This window comes from Acinonyx jubatus, chromosome D3, assembly GCF_027475565.1.
Source record: "Acinonyx jubatus isolate Ajub_Pintada_27869175 chromosome D3, VMU_Ajub_asm_v1.0, whole genome shotgun sequence".
Taxonomy (NCBI): domain Eukaryota; kingdom Metazoa; phylum Chordata; class Mammalia; order Carnivora; family Felidae; genus Acinonyx; species Acinonyx jubatus.
The window spans coordinates 5,248,478-5,263,132 of record NC_069392.1 but is presented as its reverse complement, the minus strand read 5'-3'; the positions used below and the strand labels follow the sequence as shown (position 1 = coordinate 5,263,132).

General features: G+C 59.2%; 1 protein-coding gene across 3 annotated transcripts in view; it reads right to left on the bottom strand.

The window, feature by feature from the left end:
- Nucleotides 1-14,655, bottom strand: part of SCARB1 (scavenger receptor class B member 1) — a 64,147-nt gene that overhangs the window by 23,246 nt on the left and 26,246 nt on the right. For all 3 annotated transcript variants that reach the window (XM_027044219.2, XM_027044216.2, XM_027044220.2), the window contains exons 2-5: nucleotides 7,339-7,496; nucleotides 5,529-5,670; nucleotides 3,145-3,348; nucleotides 1,146-1,241 (exon numbers count right to left, since the gene is read on the bottom strand). In XM_027044219.2, the coding sequence (XP_026900020.1) occupies nucleotides 1,146-1,241; nucleotides 3,145-3,348; nucleotides 5,529-5,670; nucleotides 7,339-7,496 (600 nt within the window). The remainder of the gene's footprint in view (nucleotides 1-1,145; nucleotides 1,242-3,144; nucleotides 3,349-5,528; nucleotides 5,671-7,338; nucleotides 7,497-14,655) is intronic.

Genomic DNA, 14,655 nt, shown 5'->3' with positions numbered 1-14,655 from the left:
CGGGCGGCCGCATAGCCAGAGAGTGTCGGTTGTGGCTCCCCGCTCGCTAACACGGACCCTCGAACGGGGCACCTTTGCCCCGGGGACTCGGTGACTTTATCTGTAAAATCACCCCCATCTCCAAGGGGCACAGTGAGCAGGAGAGGAGGGAGGTGAGAGGTGAGACTCCGGCATCCTCACCATTCAGGGAGGACGTCACCAGAACACAGGTAAGGGAGGGGGTGAGTGAAACATTTGCCGTATTTACTGTAAAACATCTACGGTAAGCAAAATATTTAAAATCATCATGGTGCCCCCGTCCCCCAGGGGGCGATCTCAACCCAGCAGCTGCCTCTGGGAAGTGAGGCCTGGAAAGAACAAAACAGACCCCTCCCCTTGTGGCCCTCTGTTGTGTGCACGCGCGTATCTGTGCATTGAAAACACAAGCCAGAGAAGGTGGAGAGCCTCCACTGGGAAGGGTTGTTGCCGGCTGCAAAGGGTGATCTGGCCGCTCCCGGCACAGATGGGGGGGGGCGGGGGAGGGCGGGGGAGGGCCAGAGGAGGACAGGAAGGCCCCACACTGCACACCGCGGACTCCCCGCTGTGCCCCAGTGCAGGGGGCCCTTAATCTGTCTCTACTGGTTTTTCGTTTCTTTGTTTTAATTTTTATAGCCGGCTCCCAGCTGTCAGCCCAGAGCCCGACGCCGACGCCGGGCTCGAACTCACAAACCGTGAGATCCTGACCGGAGCCGAAGTCGGACGCTTCACCGACCGAGCCACCCAGGCGCCCCTGTTGTCTTATCCTTTCAATGTGAGCGCCTTCCTGTGTTCCTAGTGTAATTACATCTTTCAATGCAACGGGTGGTTACAGGATCAGCGTAGTCTTTTTGAAGTGGTTTTGTAAATTCGACAAAAGGAAAGAAAGAACTCACTTCCTGGTATACACTAGGTGCTCCGTAAGTAGAGCTTCTATTCCCCACCCGCCCGTTCAGAACCAAGAGCTAGTTGAACCCCGACCACAGGCAAAATGCCCGACTTCGAGAACGGTCTCCACTCCAGAGGGGAACACCCTCCGGAGTTCCAAGAGAAACAAGGAGCCCAGCACAGGTGGCCTCTGTGGCTCCTGCCCGGCCCCCGAGCAGGAGGGCACCGCCCCTTGCCCTCACCTTGCTAAGCCCGTTCCACTTGTCCACGAGATGGATCCTGCTGAAGTCTTTGACCCCCGTGAACACGGTGAAGAGCCCGGAATTGGAGTTGTTCAGCTGCGGACAACAACAGAGAACGGCGTCTTTAAGCCTCGCGACAGGGGCAGAGGCCCCGGGCCCGGCCCTCGAGCACACCCGTTTATTTAGAGGCCGTTCCCCGCTTCACCCAGAGGACAGGGGCCTCAATATCTTGTTCACCGCTGCATCCCGGTGCCTGGGGACCAAGAGGAGGGAGCATTTCCAGAAGAGGGCTTTCTAGAAGAGGCACTCGATTCCAGCGTCCCTCCTAGAAAGCGTCCCACCTTCCTTTCCTGACTCAAGGAGAGTCTGCTCTTCCTCCCCGGGGGGAATAGCAGAATGCCCCCCTCCCCCCAGACTTAAAATAAAGCAAGGTCATGGGACGTCTCCAATCAACGGAAACGCCACTTCCATGTGGAAGTTTTAGGAGCTAGCACACGCACATGTCACTGTGCTTTCTGCCGCTGCTGCAGGGGTCGTGGAAGCGTGTGTCAAGCTGCTGCCTCCCTCAGCCTGGGTCCCTGAAGTGGCCAAAAAGAGCAGACCACCCCCTGGTCACCCACACTGGACACAGCATACAAGCCAGGAGCGAACTTACTGTTTCGAGCCTCTGAGATTCTGGGGCTGCTTATTACACAGCATAACCTGGTCTATCCTAACGGATACAGGACCTAATGTTTGTTATGGAGCAGGTTCTGGACAGAAAGCCCCAGGCTCTGGCACTCTGAGGAGATTTCCTAGAAACAGATTTCTAATTCACAGCAAAGACACGCAAAGCACACAAAGAAATGAGTGACCGTGGGGTGAAATCTAGAAGCCTCCCCTTCCTCCTTCGTAACAAAACCCAAACCTTACTCAGGGCATCAGCACAGCAGCTGCGGCCTTTAGCCTTCTCGGCTGCATTTCCCCACTTCCCTTGCAGTTAGGCGCGGCCACTTGACTAAGTTCTGGCCAAGGGAAAGCAAGTGGAAATTGGTTTCCTCCCTCCCAAAGAAGGAGACAGCTGGGTCATGTTGTTTCGTCCTCCACTCCCTTGCCTGCCTCTCCATCCCCAACCGCTCCTTCCTTCCCATTCTGCTTCCCGGAAGGTGGGTGCGGCCGCGGGCGCTCCGGCAGCCACACGGGACCATGTGGTAATCTGGAGTACGAAAACCACACCGTAAGGATAGCAGAGCAGAGTAGTAGAAAAACACTCTGGATCCCCGAAGGATATGAAGACACCACACCAACACTGAACAGTCACTGCTGGGATGTTATTTCGGGGTTTCCGTTATACGCAAACATAGATTACGCGGCTGCTACTCGCTTTGCAATAATTCTCACTTGTTTACGAGTCTGTAAGACGCTTTGAAAGGAATCATGTCACTTAACCCCAAACTTGCCAGCTTACCCACCCACTCAGAACCTGCCAAAACGTAGTGAGTGTCTATCACGTGCCAGGGGCGGAATCCCAGCCTGCCTCCCCCGCGCCCCCCAACACAGAGCAGCAGCGCCCAAAGGGGAGGCCGAGGCTGGAGCCACTCGGAGGGCTCGCTGAAACCTGCGGTTGAGGGAGCCAAGGTCAGGCTGTCCGTCGGCCCAGGGCTCAGGAGCCCAATCCCTACCGGACTATCAGGGGTCGAGATCAAGAGGAAAGCAGGCAGCCCGGGGCAACGTTGGGGTCAACACTCGTGACCCGCCTGCCCGGCCGCCGGTCTCCGTTCGTCTGCCGGCAGCCGCAAGTGTCCAGCCGCACCTGAGCACAGGCCTGGAGTTTCCAGTCTGATGAGCCAGCAAACTCTCTAATTGTCCTAAGCCACTTTGAGTTAGGCTTTCTGCCCTTGACAACCCAATGCCCCCAGGTCCCCGGCCAGCCCGAAAAGCAGGCCGCTGACCCATCTTCCAGGCCGTGGCAACGAGGACACGACCCAGGCCCCCGAACTGCTCGCCGAGCCGCACTTACCTCCGCAAAGAGCCCAAACTTGCCCTTGAAGGGAAACATGTTTGGCAGGTACTTGTTGACGAGGTGCACCAGAGGGTCCTCGTAGCCCCACATGATCTCGCCCACGGTGCGGTTCATGAAGGCACGCTCTCCGAGGGTGCTGAACGCCAAGGTCATGATCAGCTTCAGGCTCATGGGCTTGTTCTCCATCATCATCGCCGCGCCCTGCAGAGCCCGGGGACACGACAGGTTAGATGCCACGGGTCCGTCCACCCTGGACGTCACGCCGGGCCCAGGCCAGCGCACTACCTGTTCCCGTACGGTCTGAGAGCCAAGAACATTTTTGTATATTTTTCACGTTTACTCAATTTTGAGAGAAAGACCGCAGGGCAGGGGCAGAGAGAGAGAGAGAGGGAGAGGGAGACAGAGACTCCGAAGCAGGCTCTGTGCTGACCGCAGGGAGCCCGGCGCGGGGCTCAAACTCACAAACCGCGAGACCACGGCCTGAGCTGGAGTCGGGAGACTCGACCGGCCGAGCCACCCGGGCGCCCCACAATTTTATGTTTTCAAACGGTTGAAGAAAAGGGCATTCAAAACAATGAACATGATACGAAACGCACATTCAGTGTCCATACGAAACAAAGTTTCATTGGCACGTAGCCACGTCTACCCATTGGTGTTGTCTTTGGCTGTTTGTGGATTGGCAGGCAGAGCTGGACGGTTGCAACAGAGACTACGTGGCCCTCGGAGCCTAAAATATTTACTGTCTGGCCCCTTACAGAAGTTTGCTCCCCCGTTCAAAATACGTAAAAGCACACGTGTGTACGTGGGGCGTGCACGCAAGGACCGCTGCTTTATAAATGGTGATAGCCTTCTGCTTGTGTTCTGTACCCGCCTTTCTCCCCCTTGGATGTACCTTAGGGACTGCTCTGAGCCACCACCTACGGCCCCGCCCACCGCCCCCGTCCCCGCCCACCGCGCGCATCCCCGCCCCCTACTGCCGGGCCAGGTCCTAGCACCGCCTGGCTGCAATAAACCACCGCAACGAAACTGCACACGATAGAACAATATTTAGGTTGTTTCTGGAATCTGCTCTGACGCGGTTGCCAAAATGAATACCCGCGGGTACAAACATCTTCTGTGTGTGTTATGCTATCAGGAGGACACATTCCTACCCGTGGAGTTTCTGAGGTGGGAAGCAAGGTGCAATTTCTATTTAAAGTCACTACCCTCCGACGGCCCCTCCCAGTTCCCCCCGGCAGGACGTGAGCGTGTCCGTTTCCACGAATGCTCACGAACCCTGGGAGTTCTCGGGAGGGCTGTGCCCGCCTGATCGGTGGGGCAAAGCGTCTTCGCTGCCAAGCTTAAGGATCGAACTCTGGGGGAGGCAGCTGTGAAGCTTCGGGATGCATTTGTTCCCCTGTCCCGTCCGTCCAACGGACTCAGCAGGTGAGTTCGCCTCGGATCCAGGGCCCAGCCGAGGGCCGGCCCCCGGATCACCGACAAGGAGACAAGGTAATGTGTGTAAGGCCCATCAACACTAAGCGTGTTGGCAGAGCATTAACACGACAGGCGTGAGCCCCCTGTCTCTAGAAAGGCCTGCTGGCAAGACTGGCCCTTGGCCGCCATCTGGGAACTTGGGTTTCCAGGGGTTCCCACCCCTCTCTGACTGATAAGGGGTGGGGGTGGGGGGCTCTCTGTGCCTGGACTCCTTGTACAAACAGTATGATTTATGCCAAACACTGCTTTCCTTCCGGGGATCTGGATGTCGGTGGGTGCCAGGCAGAAGGTGCCTCCGTGACCAGCCCCCGATTAAAGCCCTGGGGACGGAGTGTCTAGAGGTCTCCCGGGGCATAAGCCTTCATTCACGTGCGCTGTCACAGCCTGTTGCCGGGGGACGTGGGGGAGTCCTGGCCTCCACCCCACACGCCTTTTTCCCTTTGCTGATTTTGTGCCGCACCCTTCCTCCGTAACAGATCACAGTGGGGTCCTGCGAGCCCTCCCAGGGAGTCGGCGAGCCTGGAGGTGGGCTCGGGGACCCCAGCCCACGGGCACACAGTCTGCAAGCCCAGCGACGACTGTGGCCCAGCTGCAGAGGACGGAGGCCCCGCCTGCAAACGCTGCAGACAGTGACACGACCTGGGGGCGCCCGAGGAAGTCCCCCACCAGCACCTCCGTTTGGAGATGTTAGATTTGCAGACGAAGAAAGGACACACAAGGACTTGGGCCGGGCCCCCCAAGCCAGTAAGAAAGGACGCACCTGGGAAACTCAATGGGCTGAGAGCCGGGCCCCACGCAGGACGGCCCTGCGCGGGGGGCAGGTGAGAAGAGAGACGGAGACCCGCAGGGACCGGGATGAGGGCCGGCGGGGGGGGGGGGGGGGGCGCGGCCCGGGGCAGCCTTACCAAGACCAGGATGTTGGGCATGACGATGTAGTCACTCTCCAGGCCGTGGGACCTGTCAGGCTGGAACTGGAAACTGCGGTACTCGAGGAATGACACGGTGTCATTGTCATTGAAGGTGATGTTACTCTTGTGCCTGAACTCCCTGTGGGCGGGGAAGTCGGGGTCAGCGGGTCCTGGCCGCACAGGGACACAGCACCCGCCGGGAGCCAAGGGCCCCCAGCCGCCTTCCCTGAGCCCACCGTGAGAACGGGCGCCCAAGCCTCCGCGGGGCTCCTCGGGGCCACCCCGAAGAGCACCCGGATCCCAACACACACACACCCCACCCCCCCGCCTGGCCGAGTGCCACCTCCTTCACAGCCTCCCCCCACCGCCCCGGCAGGCGGCTGCTTTTCCGAGGGACGCAGTGTGGCACGGTGGTTAAGAATGTGCACTCTGGGGACACGGGGTCCAGGCTCGAACCCTGCCTCCGTCACTTACTACCGGGGCCTCGGTTTTCCCATCTATAAAATGGGAGCGATGACAAGACCCGCTTCGTAGGGCTGTGTGAGGGCCGAGTGGGTCGGTGCCCGTCAACCCACCCGACAGCGGCCCAAAGCACAGGAGACGCTACGAAGTCTCAGCTGCTTCGATCCGTTATTGTCCCGTTTAACCCATTCTCTACAAGGTACCCGGGCAAAGTCTGAAAAGTGGGAACTCTCTCCCCAACAAGCCTTCTTTGCGGACAAGATAAAATCAAGCCCCTAGTGTGGCCCCCGAGGTCCCCGACACCCAACCCCATCCAATGCTCTGGCCTTGTCTCTGCCACTCTCCCCCCCTCACTCATACCAGGCCAGCCACACAGGCCTTGTCCTTCCCGGACTACCAGACTCTGCCTGCCTCAGGGCCTTTGCACCTGCCGCCGCATCTGCTTGGGGCCCTCCTCCCCCCGGATCTTCAGATAGCAGCACCCCTTTCTCACCACCCAGGCCTCGGGAAGCGCTCCACTGGTAGAGGTCCCCCCCCCGTGACCCTCCAGTTAGACCAACCCCGCCCACACCCATCCCTCCAGCACTTTTCCAGGCTTCCCCTGCGTGCCTCTCACCACACTTACGGCCACCTGATTGGCCCGCATGTTTACTCTCGTGGGCCGTCAGCTCTGCGAGGCAGGGGCTTGGGTCTGCCTCTCACAGCGACTGGCACGGTGCCCAGCTCGCAGGGGCTGCTCAATAAATGCTTCCGGAAGGAAGAAATCAGTAGGAACTTTGGCAAAGCGGGCTCAGCCCCGAAGCCTTTCATGGACCAGCCCGGTCGGCAGTTCTGCGACGTGACTCGTCCCAGAAGGCAGAACGGGCAGGAGCCGGGAACTGGGTCTCACGCTGGAACAGCCCTCCCTCCTCTCTCAGAAAACCGCTCCAGCCGATTCAACGAGCCGCCCTCTCCCAAAGACCATGACCCACGGAAGAGGGTCACGCAGCAACCGTAATAATACGCCAGCAACTAACGTTTACTGGGCAGACGCCGTCCGAAGGGCCCCCCGCCATCTCATCCGGTCCTCATAACCTCACAGCCACCCCAGGGTGGACACGGTTACCGTCCATTTACAGACGGCAAAACTAAGGCACGAGGAAAGACCGCCCCGTCCTGCAATCAGAAAGCCAGTTTTTAAAGCCGGGAGGTCTCTCCCCAGAGTCCACGGTCTCAACCACGAGGGCACGGACTGGAGAAAGCCAGACTGACCTTAAGCAAGCCTCTCCGCTCCCGGGGGCCTCGGTTTCCTCAACTGTAAAATGGGGTGACGACCCGGACCCCCCCCAGTCCCCTCCCTCCTCACCTGTACACGTAGGGCCCTCGCTCCCGCACCTGCGGCTTCTCGCCCAGGAGGACGGCACTGGGGTTGACCACGTCGAAGAAGTAGACGGACAGGTAGAAGGGGACGGGGATCTCCTTCCACATGTTGAAGGACAGGCTGCTGGGGTCGATGCGCACATTCTGTGGGGGCAAAACGAACACGTCCGTGAGGAGCGTGATCCGGGTCCCCACAGGTGCCCACCCCACCGGGCGGCTAGAACCGTGGCCGGGAGCCAGGCTGCACCGCCGGGCCGCACCCGGGCACCCAGAGGGCGCTCTCCGCACACGCACTGCTCCGGAGTGTCCGTTCATCGGCGAGATACTCCTACTTGTTTTTTCCTTTTTTAAAGTTTTTTTGTAATGTTTACTTATTTGTTTTCGAGAGAGAGAAAGAGCAAACACAAGCGGGGGAAGGGCAGAGCGAGCGAGAGAGAGAGAGAGAGAGAGAGAGAGAGACACACACACACACACACACACACACACACACAGAATCCGAAGCAGGCTCAGGCTCCGAGCTGTCAGCACAGAGCCCGACGCAGGGCTCAAACTCACGGACCGCGAGATTGTGACCTGGCTGAAGTCGGACGCTTAACCGACTGCGCCACCCAGGCGCCCCTCAACAAACTTTTCCTGAGCACCTGCTACATACCAGCCACTCTTCTAAGAGCTGGGGATACCAGAGAGAACAAGACAGACCCCAATGCCCAGCGTCGTGGCCTCTTTAACCTAGCCGGGGAAAGGCAGGTACTGCACACCAAGGTAAAAGGTGGGCCGTGTGAGAGGCGGCGATAGGGAAGGGGATTGCAACTTTAAACGGAGTAGACAGGTGAAACGCCAGCAAAAATAGAACAAAAACAAACACAGAATAAAAACAAAGGGCAGCGAGGGGAACGCGTGGATTTGGCGGGAGGAGGACGGCACACAGATGCAATGTCCAGTGCAAAGGCCCTGAGGCAGGGAGGTGCTGAGACAGAGCCGAAGAAAACAGGTCTGCAGTCTGTCTGTCAGATACAGTGGCCTCTAATCCCTGCCTCCCTCCTCAGCTCTGCAAGCCCTGCTCTAGTGTCACAGGGAGGTCCCCCCAGGACCACCCAACCCACCCCCCAACGTGGCCCGGCCACATCACGGGCCCCTGAAGCCTCAGAGCCTGGGTCTGTCACAGGGAGCCAGCCCATGAGACAGATGCCCAATATCACAAAGTGAGGTACAACACAGCACGGGTCACCTTCCAGGTTCCTTTGAACATGGCCTTCCAGAACAAGGACAGCCACGCCCCGACTGTGCCCAAACAGCCAGAACCAACAGGCAGAGGCTAGAGCCGCAGGTTCGGGTCCAGGAGGCAGAAGGCAGGAGTTGGCCAGCCAGGCCCCGCCCTCTGTCCCCAACAGGCAGACTCGGGAGAGGAGCGGATCTGAAGGCGGCCGGATCCCAGGACCACGCGGGCAAGACGGTCATCTCTGAGCCTCGGTTTTCCCATCTGTACAATGGGCGCCAGTGGCTCGGCTGTGTCGCGTTTGACCGACATGGCAATGAAATGAAGACGGGTTGAATTCATTGCCAAGAAGAAAAAACTGGAAGACTGACCACAAAATCTGGATTTCAGGGTGTCATAATCACTTGTTGGCAAACACATCTTCCCTACCAGCCACGGAAGCCACAGGGACCATGTTTATAACGCGACATCTGATACACGCAAATAGAGCTGACTCACAAACGTGATCTGAGCGAAGGACTCTGTGGAATCTCCGAACTGCTTCAATAGCGACAATTTCTTTTTCAAAATCAAACGCTCCTGGGAGCCAAATCACACACCTCGGGCCACCGCTGGCTCACGGGCCACCCCTGTGCCACGCCCGCCAGGGCACCATCTGGAGGAGGGCGACCCCACAGCTCCTGTGGGCGCGGGCTGGGCGAGAGGCTGCTGGGGGGGGGGGGGGGAGCAGGGGGTCGCCCAGCGTGGAAATCGTCAAATCTACAACAGGCCCACAGGGAGGGAGTCCCGACGCGGCCGTCTCAGCCACCGCCTCCCCCACACGGAAAAGACACACACGGTGTCCCTGCCTGTCCTGGCTTCCGCCAGGAGAGAACGCAACGTCGGTCCCAGCTCCTTCCTCCTGTGCGTGTGTGTGTGATAAAAACACCTAACACCAGAGCTACCCTCTTAGCAAATATTTAAGGAGACGACGCAGTCCTGTCAATTGCAAACGCTGTGGCCTATGGGAGATCGCCGGGCTTGCTGGGCTTGCGAAACGAAAACAGGAAGAGCACCCACGCGCAAAGTTGTGGAGGGGGGGGTCTTTCCACACACACCGCGGCGATGGGCTGGAGGGCGATCACTTACCGCAACTCCTCGAGTTGTACACACTGAATATGTACAGCTCTTTAGAACGTCAATCATACCTCAAGCGAGGGGTTTTACAAAACGAAGAGTGTTTCCGGTTCCTGCCTCCCCTCCCTCCCCAGCCCTGTTTCTCAGCCGGACCCGGAGAAGCCCTCGGAACTCCAGCATCCCAGAAGCCCACCCCACGTTCCTCGTCCGCTGTCCAGCTCACCCTGCCCTGGGGACAAGTCACGACCCAAGAAATGAACCTCCAGGCAAAGCCACGTGTCCCTCCCTCTCTCTCTCCAGCAGAAGGGGCTTCTAGTTCTGGGGTTCCACCCCATTCACCCGCTCACTCACAGGGAACGTTCGATGACCCAGCTCTGCCTTCTGGCTGGGTGACGGTGGGTAAGTCGTTGCTCCTCTGTGAACCCTCAACCTCCACATCCATACAATGGGCACGAGCGTAGGGTCCACCTCGCAGAGCTGGGGTGAGGTTTACGTGCGTCTGTAGAGGTAGGGTGCTCAGAACAGGGTATGGCAGAGCCCGGGGCATCCGGAAGGTCAGGCAAGTAGTCACCCGGCATGAAGTGACCGACCCTTCTTCCTCCCCGGCACTGTCGCTGCCCCACCCCCCACCCGCAGGAGGGGGCAGACTTTGCACTGGTTTTGATCGGCATCGGGACAGAGGCATCTGGACCCAGCAGCTGATTAGACAGCAGCGCTAGCCAAGCTCACGGCCTTTTGCCTGATATGACAGAGTCTAGCCCCCTCCCCCTCCCCCCAAGGTCAAAGATCACAGCCCGGAACACAAAGACTTGGGAGAGAGGGCCAAGGTGAGCCCTTGCCGGGCACCACCGCCTCTCACCGAACCAGACCCGCCAGGAGCCCATTCCTGGACGGTCAGAGAGGCCGCCCGGAACAGGGGACAGACACGTGAGCCCAGTACCGAAAGAGTGAGCTGGGCTTTGCCGGGAAAGGAAGACGGGAGAGGGCATTCCTAGCAGAGGACGCAGCCCGTGTACAGGCGGGACGCCTTGAGGACCACGGCTTACCTGAACATCCATCGACAGCGAATATGTTTTTAAAACATACTTTTCTTTAATTTTTTTAATGTTTGCTTATCTTTGAGAGACAGAGCACGAACAGATCGATTTGGGAAAAAAAGACGAGCCTCAGAAAGATACAGTCGGTTGGGACCTTTTCACAGCGATTTGTCAAACATACAACATACTGTGTAAGCTTGTATTTCTTGAAAATAAAATGAACCTAAAAGCTGTCGTCTTCACCCCAGCCGGCAAGTCCCTCCACCTGGTCTGGCCCCTGTGGCCTCTCCAGGACTCACGTCCTGTCCTGTCCCTGTCATTTACTCAACCCTGTCATGATGGCCGACTGGCAGACACTTCTGCCCCAGGGCCTTTGCACGGGCTATTCTGCCTCTAATGTTCTTCCTAAGGTGACCACATAGTCAGATCTCTCGCCTGATCTCCCTGAAACTGTGTTTCCCATGGCCCTTGTCGCCTTCCAGCATACTCTATGTCCACTGTTCTTTCTCCGTCTCCCCTGCTAGGTCATGAACTCACAAGGACAGGATCCTCGTCTGCTTTGTTCGTGGATTCACTGACGTATCCCCAGGGCCTAGGACAGTGCTTGGCACCCAGCGGACACTCAGCAAATTTTTGCTGAGTCAACAAGCAACATGAGCCCTGGAACATGGAAATGTCTACCAGAGAGCGGCTATCTGCTTCCTCCTTTGTATGTACACATATTTTTTAAGTTTATTTACTTATTTTGAAGGAGGGGGGGCATAGAGAGAGGGAGAGAGAAAACCCCAAGCAGGCTCTGAGCTGTCAGCGCACAGCCCGAGGCGCGGCTCGATCCCACGAAGCGTGAGATCACGACCAGAGCCGAAATCAAGAGTCAGATCCTTAACGGGCTGAGCCAGCCAGGCGCCCCTCCTTTGTATATATTTCAAATAGCTCCTACTTAAGGAGATTTTTTTTTTTTTAAGTACACAGCACGGCCTCCTTGGGGCCGAGCTTGGGCCGGGACAGCGGCCCAGGGGACGCGGGATGGCAAAAATGAACGTTTCGTTCACGCTGACTTTCGGCTATCGGTCTCTGTTTCGGTGAAGTCAATCTGTCAAATCAGAGTCGTGATCGCATTCTGAGGCTTAGCCAGCCGCCACCTCACGGGCCAGGCCGCAGCGCCAGGACCGAGGCCGATGGAGGTCACACGTGGATGTCACAGACCGCGAGGGTGGTCTCCACGGGCTCCTCCATTGGCCCCCATCGCCTCCCCAGGCCAGGAGGGGAGGTGCTCCAGACGCTGCCCAGGGAGGGACAGCCGGGCGGGGGATGGGCTGGGGGGTCCTGGGCCAGCCCCGCGCGTCACCGGAGGCCCAAGGAAGGCAGGAAGAGGCCAGGGGCCGCCTGGGTGCTGTTCCAGGGCCTCAGACCTCCAGCCTGGCCTCGAGCGCGCGGCCGGGATGAGCTCTGAGCTGAGGAGTGGGCAGAGGCCGAGAGGGCCCCACGGCTCCCGGGGACCTTACCGTCACCCTTGGCCGGCGGTGGCGAAAGCTCGGGACCTCAGTCCAGAGGCCGGAAAAGCATCGCTCGCCAGATCCCGAGAGCCAGGGAATCCACGACCCCCGGCGAAACCACACTCCGGAAGCCTCAGCTGGCCCCCCTCCCCCCGACCCGGCTGCTCAGACGAAGTCACTCCGGGGGCGGGAGGGGGGACTTGAAGCAACACACATTTGTTCTCTCACAGGTAGGGGGGGGTGGCCAAAGTCTGACCCCAAGGTGTGGGCAGGGCCACGCTGCCCCTGAGCGTTCTGGAATCTGGAAGGGGGGTCCCGACTTGCTCCCCAGCCTCGGGCAGCCACGATCCTCCAACCTCTGCCTCCGTTGTAGCTTAGCCTTCCTGTGTGTCCTCTCCTCTTAAAAAAAAACTCGCGTTGGGTTTAGGGCCCATCTGGTCCTTACCTTAATTTCATCGGCAAAAATCCTATTTTCAAATAAGGTCACATTCACAGGTAACTGGGGTTAGAACGCACACGTCTTTGGTGGGGGGGTGGGGGGGGGACACTTACGGAGCCCAATACAGGGGCCAAGGCCAAGCTAAGTGACCAGAGTGTCACCGGAACCCACACCCAGCCAGGATGGCATCCTGGCCCAAAGCTCACATCCTCGGTCCCCTGGCACCGGGGAGAATGGGGACAGCATCCGGCAGGGAGGCTGTGGGCCCACCTCCGCGCCCCTCGGCACACCCACCGGACCCCACGGGGCGCTCCTCAGGCTCGACGTTGGGGCTCCCGGACGATCGTGGAAAGATGCACCACGCGCCCCAACCATTCACCAGCACCCCCCAAAACTCCCGGGGCACCTGCGGGGGCCCCTCGGCATCCTGAGCGCAGAGAATAAGCCAGCAAGGTCCCCGCACTGGCGGAGGTGATGGCGCCGGGGCAGAGGGCACTGGTGAGCACCAGATAAACAAATCCTCGCAGGAAATACTTCAGGCCCTGACGCTTACTGGGGGAAAATAAAGCCAGGTGGAGAGTGACAGGGCCGTCACGTCAAACAGGGCAGTCCAGGAAGGCCTCTCGGAGGAGGCCATATTCTCCTTCCTCTGAAGGAGAAATAACAGTCTCCAGAAGCACCTGGCGTGTTAAGAAAAAAAAATTTTTTTAACGTTTATTTATTTTTGGAAGAGAGAGAGATCGAGCACGAGCAGGGGAGGGGCAGAGAGAGAGAGGGAGACACAGAATCGGAGGCAGGCTCCAGGCTCCGAGCTGTCAGCACAGAGCCAGACGCGGGGCTCGAACCCACCGACCGTGAGATCGTGACCTGGGCCGAAGTCGGACGCTTCACCGACTGAGCCACCCAGGCGCCCCATGTGGCTCTTTTTTAACGTGGCTCCTAGAAAATTTCAAATCACACAAGGCGTTCACATTCATGATTTGCACTTTTTACAGGCAGCGCTGGTGTGGACGGACCTCACTGGACCCCACGTCCGTCGCTTCCTAGCTGTGCGGCCTCCAGCGACATCTCGGTGCCTCGGCTTGCTCAGCTGTCCAATGGGAATAGTTAACAGCCTCTCCTGGGCAGAGCCGCGGATGAGATTTAGACCCGGTGCAGGGCAAGCGCATACAGGAGGCGCTCAGCGTGAGCGTGATCATCGCTGGGTTCCCGACCACCTTCAGATACGAATTCCTGCCCTTGGCATTCAAGGCCTGGCCGTGTTCTCCCACGCACGAGTGCACTCCGGGAAGGCAGATCAGCTCACCTCCTCCCACGGCACTTGCCCCGGTGCCCAGGGTGCCCTTGCCACCCAAATCCAAAACCCCGCTCCCTAGGTGCCACCTCCTCCAGGAAGTCTTTGGAACTGCCGAAAACAAGCCCACTCTGACCTGCCCAGGACCCCATTCGTCCGGTGCACAACCACCCACCCCGCGCTGCCCCCGAGGAGGCGGGGACAAGCGGAGAGCAGGCGAATCGTATCAACCCTCCCCGTACGGCCCCATTCGGGTAACAACAGCCTTCCGCCTGCTTCACCCCGTTACGTTCTCGAAGGCTCACTTAACAGACACAGACATCGAGGCGGGGAGGCCGAGCGCGTCCCCGAAGTCCGGGGGGGGGGGGGGGGGGAGCCATCCGCCGCGGGGCCCGTATCACATCCGCCGCGGCATCCTTACACCTTCTCACCCACTGGGCTCCGGGCAGCCCTGCAGAATAACCATTAACTTGACCTGGCCCCCGAATTGCAAAATCGAATCCCTCCCCTGGCCAGAAGAGAGGAAACAGGCTCCAGAGGAAACACACCTCCGAGCCCAGTCCTGCCACGGGACCGGCCCCTGCACGCTCCGGATCGGCCGGCGAGCCTCTTGCCACCTCTGCACCCCGGGCTCGCGGGCGCGCCCTGCCCCAGGCGGCCCGGGGGCGCGGGGAGGACCCCGGCGCAGGCTGAGTCAGCGCGGAA